Genomic DNA, 13719 nt, shown 5'->3' on the forward strand with positions numbered 1-13719 from the left:
GGGTGAAAACATCCCTTAACTTAAAAAATGATTCTCTCTTCAACCAGTAGTCATAGAAAACTGTTCTTGAGCTTAACATGTTTTGTTTTACTTCACATAACATTTCTGCCTTTCATCCGTATATTTGCAAAAAATATGGGTAGGGGTGCTTAGAAAATAACCAGTTTTATATATATTCGTAGTTTCTGTTTTGCCTCCCCCCTACCTCATCCTCAACCTCAACCCTCATCTCTAACTCCACCTCAACTTCTGCCTTCTCCTCCACCTCAAATTCAACCTCCACTCCCACCTCAAGTTCTGCCTCTGCCTCCACTTCCAACTATATGTACCTCTGCCTGCACCTTTACCTCCACCTCTACCGGGATTCGATTCCCAGTCTGGTCGAGGATACAGTATTTAAATTAAATGCAAAGTGTCCAAACAGCTTTGTTGCACCCCTATGAGCCCATTGCTACCGCAATTCCAAGTATGTGTTATAAGAAAAAAATCAAGCACTCACACCATCTAACTCCACATGCGCTCAAAAGAAGCTCTGTTAATGCCCAAATGTAGTCCTATAATACCCTAAAAGAGGTCTTCTAATGTGTAAAAGAAGTCCCAAAGGAAGCCCTATAGCACCCAAAACAGGTCCTGTAATGTCAAACAAGGTCCTACAAGTTTGCAAGGTCAGCCTAGAGTGTCAGACTCAAAGTAACAAGTTGTGAGCCCTTAAGTTAGCTCTCCAGACTTAGCCACCCATAACAGTAATGTGTACACATTAGCCTTACACCACCTTTCTAGTCTCACAAAGGATCATGTATAGTCGCCATCTAATTCTGAATTGCAAGCTCAGCTACGAGTCCATGAGGTCACCTTCCAAAGTTATTCCTCTATACGCAATGCAAGAAGAAGGTGCCAGCGTACTGTCACCATTTGTCCCAATGTATAGCAGTCATCTTGCCTAGTAAGACACTTTAAGTCTGGAGTAAGCATCGTACTGGGGTCTGTAAGGTTGGTACTCCCTCTGTCAGTTTGACAAGCCTGCAACTCTTAGCCACCTAGTTCTAATATCGCCCACCAGAGCGCAGCACACACCACCCACGAGCCACGCCCAGTTTTCAAATCGCCTGCCCTCTGTGACATCATCAGTCACTTGACCGGTAACAGCCAATCAGCGCTTGATCTAGTACTGTCATAAGCTACCTGCTGATATGAAAATGTTAAACCACAGGAGACCATCTTCAGGGTGGCTGTTGGGGGATTCGATGCCATCATCTTCCAAATGCAAGCTTACAGCTATGCAGCCTGTACTTTTTTATCATCTGCTGAACTAGGAGACATATAGACCTGTGCTATTGTGCTGTACATTGTCTTGGTGTCTTGTCTTGGCAAGAGCAATCTGTTTTTTATGGTGGTCATAGTAACTTACCCTTACCCTTTGTTCTATTTTCTTATTCATTAGTAAAACAAATCCTGCATTTTTGATACTTCATTTTTGTTAATAAGTATGTAATCAACTATGTATAACTGTAGTTTATTCATTTCCCATTGGAGATTCTCTAACTTAGCACAACAATTCAAACTTCTATCATTCACACTACGACTCATGGAATGTATGGATTCATCTTCTGATGACTTTTTCCCTTTGATGTAATCCCTGTAATCCCTGGAGGGTGCTGCATGTTCATTGTGAGATACTGCTGGAGTTTTACATTGCATCCAGTCATACAGCAATATCAATATTTGCTAAGTGATGTTGAGTAATATTACTTTGGTATTTCAGTCAAGGAGTAATATTACTAGGCCATTTCAGTCAAGGCTGTAACCCTTGTGACTTCTGAAAGGTTACCTACCCCTTATTGAGAAACATTCATTTGTTTGGTCTTTCTTAACAGTTACTCAACTGGGTGTGGTTGCACGTATGACTTGGCTCCCTCCTTCATTGGGTTATGCAAGCCTCTCCACCATGACAAGGTTATTTAGTTCATGTCATAATTACATGGGAAAATGAGTTATGAAATGTTGGATGGATTGTCCAGTGTCTGACCAGCACCTGGTGTTTGATTCTTTGTTTCATAATTTCTTATTTTGAGAGAATTTCCTCTCTACATGTACTGAAATTTAACCTACTTTCTCTTACTTATGAAATACATTTCATTTTGGATCCTTATTGACAATTATGTATATAAGTTGAGAAAACTAGTATAATTGTTCCATCTAGTCAATACATCTAAATGTATTCACAATATAAAATTGTAAAAGCATCATATTAAAACAACACTACACTATGCTTTGGCCTCAAAGCAGCTGTCTAGAAATAACAATGGCTTAAAATTAATGTATTGAAAATTGTAAAATACGAGTAAAATTTACATTCATATGATAGCCTATACTTCAGGATACAATAGATTTGTGCTTAAACATCATTAGATGAGAGAGTTGCTTGATGTGGTATTTATGCCCACTAATCATGTCATAATCATTTTTTTCTGTTTCAGATACTTTTGATATAACCAGGAATGACTGCAAAATCACTCTTATAGATTTTAACCCCTTTGATGAACACAGGACAAAGCCATTGCTTTTCAAATGGGCTGAGATTGAAAGTAAATTCTGTGAAGACAATGGGACAGAATCTGAAGTTACTAACAAACCTGAATTCCGATTTCTTGGAGAAGACCCAGGCATTCAATCCAATCAGTGTAAGCATTCTGGTGTGCCGTATGAAGTGGAGGACTTGTGTTCTTATGTCAGTAATATGTCTATTATTGACTATATGATTGAGGTAAGTAACAAGTGCCAACCCATGCGATTTGTCTTACATTGAGACATGTATTCCCTTCAGTTTCTACAGATTTTAAGAAATGGCAGAGTGCTAATGTTTTGGCAGAGAGGAAGTTCTTTAAAGTGGCATAAAATCTACAGATAACAAGCACCTTGAATTTAAGCACCTATAAACATTGACTGACTACACTGGGATTTCATCCTGCAACCCTGAAATTTAAAGCATAGTTCCCAACCAATTGTGCTATGTGACCAGTCCATCTCTGGATACTGTGCATATTTGAGTTATTTTTGGTTATGAATGTTTGTTCTATGTGCAGCTTTTTGAGGCAGACTTAACTGTTGTTTTCTTGGAGTAATAATTTTTTGGCATGGTATTGCATTTTCTTCTTCTGAAGTGTATTTGCGAAGTGTTTTTCCCATATTGTCATTGAGATACTTGGGGTCATCTTGGTTCTCCATGGCTCTAGGACTTTGTAGGATTTTGCTTCTGCTTCTCGTATTAATTCTTTGGCCTGGGTATACTGTTGTTTCTTAGCCTTCAGGAGCGTTCATGTCTATCTTTTCCAGGTCATTCAGTTTTTCCAGGCCCAGGTTCCATGCTGTGTAGGATTCACTGTCGAACCAAGGTTTGCTTTTCCTCTTTGTCGGTTTTGGGGGTGCAGACTGCATCAGAGATTCAGTTAGGTTCCTCAGTGCAAGATCAATGTTGCCCCTTTCTATTGTGTTCAGTATTTCTTCCACGTTTATGTTCTGTACTAGTAGATCGGGAGCTATTTTTCTTGGCGTTCATCGCTGCTCATTTTGTGTGGTTCTCTCCGTCGATATTATCTGGAATTCTGCTCTTACTGGGAGATGTTTCCTTATAGGTGTGCCTGCTGACTCTGTGGTGGTAGTTATGGTTCTGAGCTTTGGGTTGTTTCTGTGGTAGAATACAAGTTCTATAGTGCTCGAGCCATTGTGGGAGATGTGTGTTTTATCCTGTGCTTCGTTGCTGAGGGTGAAGCCTTCCTCTTCCAGTAGTTCAAATAGTGCCTCTGATTTGTTGTTCGGTCTGTCTATTCGGCAGTTTAGATCTCCTGCCAGCAGGGTTGGAATCTCTGGGTCAGTTTCGTTCAGTGCAGTCATTACGATTTCTATCACTTTGTCTGCTGAGCACTGCGGTCTTATATAGATTCCTACGATTTGGAGATTTTTTAATTGTACTATTACGGTGTTTTCTCTTGTCTCTATGTGAATTGCTTGTCCTAGTGCTGGATTGTAGTAGCACGAGACTCCACCTGATGGTCTTCCTTTTGGCCCGGCTTTGGCCAGGGCATGTGCGGCGTGGAAACCATGTATGTTCCAAGGTTCTTGTAAAGGGTTTCGCAGAAAATCAGAATGTCATTACTGGATATTATGTCGTCTGGTAAAATATTTAGAAAATATTTTAGTCCTTCCACATTCCATAACGTGATTTTGACGTCACTCTTCTTCTTTGATTGTAGTCAATTGCGAAATTGATACGGTCGGAAGATTACTCCTTCAGGCCATAATTCCTCCCTCTCAACTTCGTGTTTGATGTGTTCATCGACTGCAAGTTTGAAGCATTTGTTTCTTCCTCTGGTATTTAATTCCACGCATTCTTTTATGAGTAGTTCGCTTCAAAACTCTACAGAAAAGATGAATTCCAAGGAAAATAACTCCGAAGTCGCTGTAGATAAAGTTACGGAAAACAACGAAAAAGCAGGTGAAAATGCGAAAGCAGAAGTTAAAGGCACGAAAAGGCCAGCAGAGATCAAAAGCGAAGATGTAAAGAAACAGAAAAAAGAGGAAAATGGAGAAGAGGAAGATGTAGAGGATGAAGATGATGTGGAAGGAGAGGAAGAAGAGGAGGAGGAAGAGCTACCAGAAGGCGAGGAGGATATTGATGAAGGGGAAGAGGAAGAAGATGATGAAGGGGAAGGAGAGGGGGAGAGGGAAGAGGAGGATGATGATGATGATGCATAATGAGAAGAGTATGGCAAAGACATATTATTCTGATTGAGTGAATTTGTTCGTTCCTGCCTGCTTTCCTGATAAATCTTGGAACTATGGAGTGGGTCATGGTATCCTCAGGCGAATGACGATGATGGATAGACATTCTCATCCTGACTTTTTGTTTAGTCTTTCTTTTGTCTACTCCACCACTGACCACAAGTTTGTTCACGGCTAAGACATCAGGATGGCATGTGTGATATTCAGTGTCAAGGTTTTGAGGGTAGGTCTGTTTTTTATGAATACATGAAATTTACCCTTCGAGTACAACTGTTTTACTGTATGAGAGGTGTGATTAACTACTTCAAAATCTGTAGATTCCTTCATTTCATTCTTGCTCTCAGTAATTTCTTCTCTAATGGATTTTATGTCTGACTGAACAGCTTCCTTCATTTCATACTTGCTGTCAGTAATTTTTTCTCTAATGGATTTTATGTCTGACTGAACAGCTTCCTTAATTTCATACTTGCTCTCAGTAATTTCTTCTCTAATAGATTTTATGTCTTTGCCTAACTCTTCCCTTAACTTCTCGAATAAAGCTTTAACTTCCTTAACTGTACTCATAATTGCAATTCTGGCTAAATCTAACCTCAATATTTATATAATGAAATATATTTAAACTATAATGAATTATACCTAAACTTTAAGTAAGATATATCAATGATATAACAATAATATTCCAGAATTATCAGTGAATCCCTCACACAGCAACCCATGACCATTCCAAGGAGAACCATGTTTAAAGAAAACAAATCTGAATTCAAATACCATGTTTGTTTGAAATATCATCATGTACATTATTATTAAATATTCATTATGCCACTGCCTTACACTGTATTCCTATTTTATACCATTCCAGAATAATCTCAGACCTATCCATATACCATCCATATAGAACCATCATAACCTCAACAGCTTTGATGTGTGACCTCAATGAACGAAGCGATTGTCTCGTGGTTGCGAAGTCTTGATGTTGCTCATCATCATCATCATCATCATCATCATCATCATCATCAGTGTCCCATTCCAGTCGCCCAGGTGTGATTGTTGCTTGTCATATATTCAGTAAATTATATTTGTCTCGTGGTATTTGAGCCTTCCCTTTCAGAACCACATATAAACTATGCCGCCACGTTGGAACTCGTGTATAAACTCTGCCTCCAGGTTGGGCGCCACATATGTACTCTACACGGATGCACCCGTACAGTCGGCGGCATGGGTCTTTTATTATTTATAAGCTTCATGTCCGTATTGATTGGTATCACTATATAGAAATAATATGAATCACCACCTTATCAATACACTATTTTATTTACTACCAAACTGGTAAATAGGGGTCGAAACCGGTATTGACCCTATTTACCAGTTTGGTAGTAAATAAAATAGTGTATTGATAAGGTGGTGATTCATATTATTTCTATACAGGCATGGGTCTTTGCGCTCAGGGCGTTTCACAGGTCCTTTTTACCAATGAGACCAGTTTGAAATTTATGAACGCCACAGCTAGCCAAAGGTGTAACGGTGCTGATTAAACGAGGTCGCATATGATGGTTATCTTAGGAATCCTATTGGGCGATCATTGTTCAACATTGTGGATTTAGTCTAATAGAATGAATAATTCCGATGATAATAATAATATAAAAGAATTTATTGGACTCCAACCTATTCAATACATTACTGGATGTTAACATTTTTAGTTAAACATCGTTCGATGTTTAACTAAAAATGTTAACATCCAGTAATGTATTGAATAGGTTGGAGTCCAATAAATTCTTTTATATTATTATTATTGAGATTCTTTCAATACGGAAAATAAAATGATTTTCATTACTTGCAATAATTCCGATGATTTTCTATGTGATGACTTATTGTGAACTTATTCTGATACCATTTGGTATACCATTTGGTTGTGTTTTATCATGACAGTCATTCCAAATTTTATATTTCATGATATTCAGAGCATATTATATACTAATGGATGGAATAATGTTATACATGATCATGGATGGTTGAATATTCAGTACCTATTCTACACAGAAAACAAATGAGATATTCAGGTTGGTCACATTTTATTCATTAAATCCCTATAAACTTACTATTACTTTGACGAAACCAAATAATATTGTTAAATTGAAGGTTAAAAGAGAAATATGGTAAAAATAGGAATTAATTACTCTGACAGTATACAAGCCCATAATTGAAATTATCATTAAAGTTACTACCATAAAATAAGGAATAATGATTGTTCATATACGTCTATTACAACGTAATGCAGTGGAAAATCAGTTGCATTGTTTAGCAAATATCATTGTTGTATTATATGAACACTAGTTCACATTAATCTTTAATTTGCTTTCTTTTAGTTTCTATCCACACATCGATTAATATATGTTGAAATTCATAGATATAACTATGGTCATTTTATCATCTGACCATAAGCTGCTTCAGATTTAAATTACCTTGTTATATATCTCATTTACAAAATCACATAAACTTGCCATTATTTAGATTTGTTTCCATAACAAGATCCTACCTAATAACGTTCTTCCCTCAGTAAAAATAAATGAATCAATGAAACATTTGCTCTGAGCACGTTTAAACCCATGAAAGACCAAACACAACGGTGTGCGCATATACCTATGAGGATATATCTCCTTAACGAAGCAATTAAATGAAATGACAATTAAAATAACACTGGGCTAGTTGGCCGTGCGGTTAGGGACTCGCGGCTGTGGGCTTGCATCTGGGAGATAGTGGATTCGAACCCCACTGTTGGCAGCCCTAAAGATGGTTTTCCCTGGTTTCTGATTTTCACACCAGGCAGATGTTGGGGCTGTATCTTAATTAAGGCACAGCCGCTTCCTTCCCACTCCTAGGCTTTTCCTATCCCATCATCGCCATAAGACCTATCTGTGTTGGTGTGACATAAAAAGAATTATATATACACCTGTCATAATTACTCTGGCAGTACATGTGTTTACAAATGTCATAATGTTATTTTCACCAATTAAAAATATACATGCTCAGGTGAAGGTACATTCGTCAGTACTCTATTTACGTACACAATATACAAGCGGAACACAAAAATAAAAATTAACCAATACAAGCGAAACACAAAGATAAAAACTAAACACTATATACAAGCGGGACACAAGATCAAAAATAAAACTATACAAGCAGAACATGAAAATAAAACTTAAAACACAATATACTTGCAGAACACAAAAATAAAAATTGTGGGATGTTTAAGTTTGAGAAGTCTTGTCATTGTGCCATTTGAAGATCCCTTTGCAGACAAAATAGAAGAACATAAATTGCATTTCACTCTGTCCTCTTTTATTCTAGTAAAAAAGTCCTGACCAATACTTTGATGCGATATTATGCAAAGTTTACAGTCTTTCGTACGGTTATATTACTAGTTTTTAATTAAAAAACTCTTACAAAACAGATGAAAACAAAATAGAACACATTACGGTATTCGCATGTACCGAGGTCAGTTGTCGGTGCAACGGAACTCGCGGAACAAAGAGGATGTGACAGAACATGGAACACTCCAGCACAGGGCGGCACACTGCCGGTTTCGACTGTCAGCTAGTAAAGAAAAAACTGTCATAATGTTCCGTATTGATCTGAATCACAATTAGATTGAAACAAGAAATAAAATGGTTCAACCTATTCAATACAAGGAAAATAAGAAATGTAAACTTTACATTTTTATTTGATTAAAAGCGGGACCAGTTTCGACCACTATTCTGGGTCATCATCAGTCGATTAAATAAAAATATAAAACAATGCATAGGAAAACAATAAGTAAAGGATAAGTCTTTCACTAAAAGTAGTACTAGAAGCACTATAACACTATGGGGATTAGCACTTTGTGATGTAAGATCCCAAAATCCAGAATAAATCGAAAATCAGTCATTTAAATGAAGCAAGGTGCAAGTTCTTGATGAGCAGCACAACATACGTAATGTCCGGCATTGTGCTTCAAAATGTTTATGAGAATTGATGAAGAGTTCAGTGAACAAGCCTGCAAATACTTCTAGGCGTGAAGTTATAATACAGTTTAATATATTTGAAGTTCAAAAATTATATAGAAGTCGAAGATAAGTCAGTTAAATGAATTAAGATGCAAGTTCTTGAAGAGCAGCACAACGTACATAATGTCCGGCACTGTGCTTCTAGATGCCAATGATCAAACCTGCAAATGCTTCTAGGCGCAAAAATATATAACACAATTTAGTATAATTGAACTATATATTACATATATATATTATTAATATATACAATATTAATATTCTGCATCTCTAAAGAATCGATCATACAAGATCCTATAAACATTAATATATACTCCAATTATATTAAAATGTATTATATATTTTTGCGCCTAGAAGCATTTGCAGGCATGTGCAGAAGGACTGAATTAAATCTCATCCATTTAGTGAGATTTTCCTTCTTCTTTGTTGTTGTTTCATGAATCCGTTGTGATATCACAAAAGGTGGTGTGATTTGATCAACCTATGTAATGTATTTTTAATTTTTTCCATCATGGACATTTATTTTAAATCCTGTTTACGATTCCTTCTTTCATTCCTTTATCCCTGATTATTATCAGTGGCAGTGATTTTGAAACCTTCTAACTTCTTGCTTTTCTTTTCTTTTCTCTTATACCTGATTATTATCAGTGGTGGTGATTTTGAAGCCTTCTAACTTCTTGTTTTTGTTTTCTTCCAGGAGAGTGAAAGACAGAATTCCAGTGGTAACGTAGACTAACACATGTTGAAGACTATTAAATACGTGAATTGGATATTCCAAGCTGAATCATTTGTTCCACCTTGCTGATGGTTTAACTTTATCTGTGATCTGAATGAGGAAGAATACAAATGTGAAGCTGTAGCAAATCATCCATTATCTTTTCACATTAAAAAACAATTCATTATGATATTAAATCAATAGTACAGTTCATTCCAAGGGTTATGGACATTTCATTCATAAATATTTTACTGTATAGACTAGTTCATGAAATAAAATTCAATAAGAATTATTTCCAAGAGCATATATTGTCAGGAATTTTCATGTTATTCTCGCTACATACCAAAAGTAATGTACGATCATGATATGAAATCATCTTTATATCAGGCTTAACATTTTGAAAAAATTTCATACACCATTGGAGGTGAGACAGGTCTTCTGACCTCCATATGATGTTGGAAGTTATAGAAGCTTCAATCATAAATATTTTCCTGTATAGAGTGGTTCATGAAATAAAATAAGAAAACATTATTTCCAAGAGCATAAATTGTCAGGAATAATCATGTTATTCTCACTACATACCAATCATCTTTATATTCAAACCTAATATTTTGAGAAAAATCTCATATACCAATGGAGATGGGACAATTCGTCTGACCACCGTATGATGGTGTAAGTTATAGACATTTCATTCATAAATATTTTCCTGTTCATGAAATAAAATGCATAAAGAATTATATCCAAGAGCATAAATTGTCAGGAATATTCATGTCATTCTCGTTACGTACCAAAAGTAATGTATCATCATGATATGAAATCATCTTTATATGAGGCCTAACTTTTTGAGAAAAATTTCATACACCAATGGAATAGCAGATATCTTGGATTCTGGAGGTCAAATGGACTGTATCGCGATTGATCTGTCTAAAGCATTTGATAGAGTGGATCATGGGAGACTACTGGCAAAAATGAGTGCAATTGGACTAGACAAAAGAGTGACTGAATGGGTCGCTATATTTCTAGAAAATAGATCTCAGAGAATTAGAGTAGGTGAAGCTTTATCTGACCCTGTAAAAATGAAGAGGGGAATTCCTCAAGGCAGTATTATCGGACCTTTATGTTTTCTTATATATATATAAATGATATGAGTAAAGGAGTGGAATCGGAGGTAAGGCTTTTTGCGGATGATGTTATTCTCAATAGAGTAATAAATAAGTTACAAGCTTGTGAGCAGCTGCAGTGTGACCTCGAAAATGTTGTGAGATGGCAATGGTATGTTGATAAACGGGGTTAAAAGTCAGGTTGTGAGTTTCACAAATAGGAAAAGTCCTCTCAGTTTTAATTACTGCGTTGATGGGGTGAAAGTTCCTTTTGGGGATCATTGTAAGTAATTAGGTGTTAATATAAGGAAAGATCTTCATTGGGGTAATCACATAAATGGGATTGTAAATAAAGGGTACAGATATCTGCACATGGTTATGAGGGTGTTTAGGGGTTGTAGTAAGGATGTAAAGAAGAGGGCATATAAGTCTCTGGCAAGACCCTAACTAGAGTATGGTTCCAGTGTATGGGACCCTCACCAGGATTACCTGATTCAAGAACTGGAAAAAATCCAAAGAAAAGCAGCTCGATTTGTTCTGGGTGATTTCTGACAAAAGAGTAGCGTTACAAAAATGTTGCAAAGTTTGTGTTGGGAGGAATTGAGAGAAAGAAGAGCTGCTAGACTAAGTGGTATGTGATACAAATTCTTATAATTTTGTTAATTACCACCTATTCAATACAATAAAATTTCACCTATTTAATACAATAAAATTTTACCTATTCAATACAATAAAATTTTATTTTATTTTATTGTATTGAATAGTTGGTAATTTACAAAATTATAAGAATTTGTATCACAAGCAGATCTTCAATACGGACAAAGAAAATGAAATTTATAACCTGCAGTAAGTGGTATGTTCCGAGCTGTCAGCGGAGAGATGTCGTGGAATGACATTAGTAGATGAATAAGTTTGAGTGGCATTTATAAAAGTAGGAAAGATCACAATATGAAGATAAAGTTGGAATTCAAGAGGACAAACTGGGGCAAATATTCATTTATAGGAAGGGGAGTTAGGGATTGGAATAACTTACCAAGGGAGACGTTCAATAAATTTCCAATTTCTTTGAAATCATTTAGGAAAAGGCTAGGAAAACAACAGATAGGGAATCTGCCACCTGGGCGACTGCCCTAAATGCAGATCATTATTGATTGGATTGTATTGTATTGTATTGATTGTGAAACTGGTCTTCTGACCTCTGTATGATGGTGGATGTTATGGAGGTTTCATTCATAAATATTTTACTGTATGGACTGGTTCATGAATATTTTTTTTTTCTTTTTTCTTTTTTTTGCTAGTTGCTTTACGTCACACCGACACAGATAGGTCTTCTGGCGACGATGGGATAGAACAGGGCTAGGAGTGGGAAGGAAGTGGCCGTGGCCTTAATTATGGTACAGCCCCAGCATTTGCCTGGTGTGAAAATGGGAAACCATGGAAAACCATTTTCAGGGCTGCCGACAGTGGGGTTCGAACCTACTATCTCCCGAATATTGGATACTGGCCGCACTTAAGCGACTGCAGCTATCGAGCTCGGTGTTCATGAAATAAAACGCATAAAGAATTATTTCCAAGGGCATAAAATGTCAGGATATTCATGTTGTTCTGGCTACATACCAAGGGTAATGTACCATCATGATATTAAATCATCTTTATACCAGGTCTAACATTTTGTGAAAAATTTCATACACCAATGGAGGCGAGACAGGTCTTCTGACCTCCATATGATGGTGGAAGTTATAGAAGTTTCATTCATATATATATTTCCTGTATAGACTCGTTCATGAAATAAAGTGCATAAAGAATTATTTCCTCTTTCTGTTGTTTACCAGACTTCCATTCTGAGTATTCATTTCCCTGGCTAGAAAGAACAAGAACATATTATTAATGATCAGTGACGTTTCCAGTTTAATACTTCACATGATCAGATTTAAAATATAACTGGCTTATATTTGTCTTGTTTTAATAATTTAAAAAAATCTGATTCAATGAAAAGTGCTAAAATATGCCAGTCTATGTGCATATAAGAAAACTGCTGTGAAAGATCATTTCTAACAGCTTGGCATCTCTAGAAACCTTGTAAGTGGTCAGTAGGACACACAACCATTATTATTATTATTATTATTATTATTATTATTATTATTATTATTATTATTATTATTATTATTATTATTATCATTATTATTATTATCATTATTATTATTATCATTATTATTATTATTATTATTATTATTATTATTATTATTATTATTATTATTATTATTATATATAATTCGCTGGGGCCATCAAGGACCACGTTAAGTCTTGTTGCATTTGACACTGAACTTGGCCTTCTTTAGAGCCCAAATTTCCCTCATTCTTTGTGAGTGGGCCTGCTTACGCTCCTCTGTCCAAGGGGCACCGTGTCTTCTCTTCGGTTGCTCGTCTCGGTTTAGCCCGTTCGTCAATATTTTCTTGCGGAAGAGATCTCTGTTAAGGGCGTCTTCAGCTGAGATATGTAGCATTTGAAGGTCTCCTTTGGAATTTCTAAACCAGGGAATTGTGGTTTTGGGGTTTAAATCAAAAAAGTGAAAGATTTCTTTAGTTAACTTTCTTCCGTCCATTCTTTTCAGATGACCGTAAAATCGTGCCCGTCTTTTTCTGATTGTGTCGGTAATTTTCTCTATTTTGCTGTAGACTTCCTTGTTGGATCTCTTTTGATGGATTCCATGTCTGTACTTTGATCCCAAGATTCCTCTCACAATTTTGCGTTCTCTTTTCTCCAGTTCTTCAAGGAGTCCTTTGTTGGCATTTAGAGACAGGGTTTCGGCTGCATATAGAACTACTGGCTTCAGAACTGTTTCATAGTGACGTATCTTGGTGTTTTGGGAAAGGCATTTTTTGTTGTAGGTTGTGCGGGATGTTTGGTAGGCTATTTCCAGTTTGCGTACTCGCTCCTGAAGTGCTTCTTTGTCCAGTCCATTTTTCATGATGATCTCACCCAGGTATTTGAATTTGTCTACTCGGGTGATGTCCCCGTATTTTGTATGGAGTTTTGGTGGAGCCTCTTTGATGTTAGTCATTACTTCTGTTTTCTCAAACGATATCT

At 36.3% G+C, this 13719-nt stretch overlaps 2 protein-coding genes across 2 annotated transcripts in view; both read left to right on the top strand.

The window, feature by feature from the left end:
• LOC136862826 (translation initiation factor eIF2 assembly protein) overlaps positions 1-9835 on the top strand; it is a 152199-nt gene extending 142364 nt beyond the window's left edge. The window contains exons 6-7 of the mRNA XM_067139091.2: positions 2478-2764; positions 9514-9835. Of these exons, the coding sequence (XP_066995192.2) occupies positions 2478-2764; positions 9514-9552 (326 nt within the window). The 3' untranslated portion in view covers positions 9553-9835. The remainder of the gene's footprint in view (positions 1-2477; positions 2765-9513) is intronic.
• On the top strand, positions 4397-5067 carry LOC136862825 (acidic leucine-rich nuclear phosphoprotein 32 family member B-like). The gene has a single exon (XM_068225789.1). It carries the CDS (start codon positions 4426-4428, stop codon positions 4750-4752), a length of 327 nt encoding a protein of 108 aa, XP_068081890.1. The 5' UTR covers positions 4397-4425; the 3' UTR covers positions 4753-5067.
• Positions 9836-13719: the final 3884 nt, after the last annotated feature.

Source organism: Anabrus simplex, chromosome 2, assembly GCF_040414725.1.
Source record: "Anabrus simplex isolate iqAnaSimp1 chromosome 2, ASM4041472v1, whole genome shotgun sequence".
Lineage (NCBI taxonomy): Eukaryota > Metazoa > Arthropoda > Insecta > Orthoptera > Tettigoniidae > Anabrus > Anabrus simplex.

What these genes read in the sequence shown, in the direction of transcription:
- LOC136862825 (XM_068225789.1), top strand. Translation starts at nt 4,426, where the DNA reads ATGAATTCCAAGGAAAATAACTCCGAAGTCGCTGTAGATAAAGTTACG.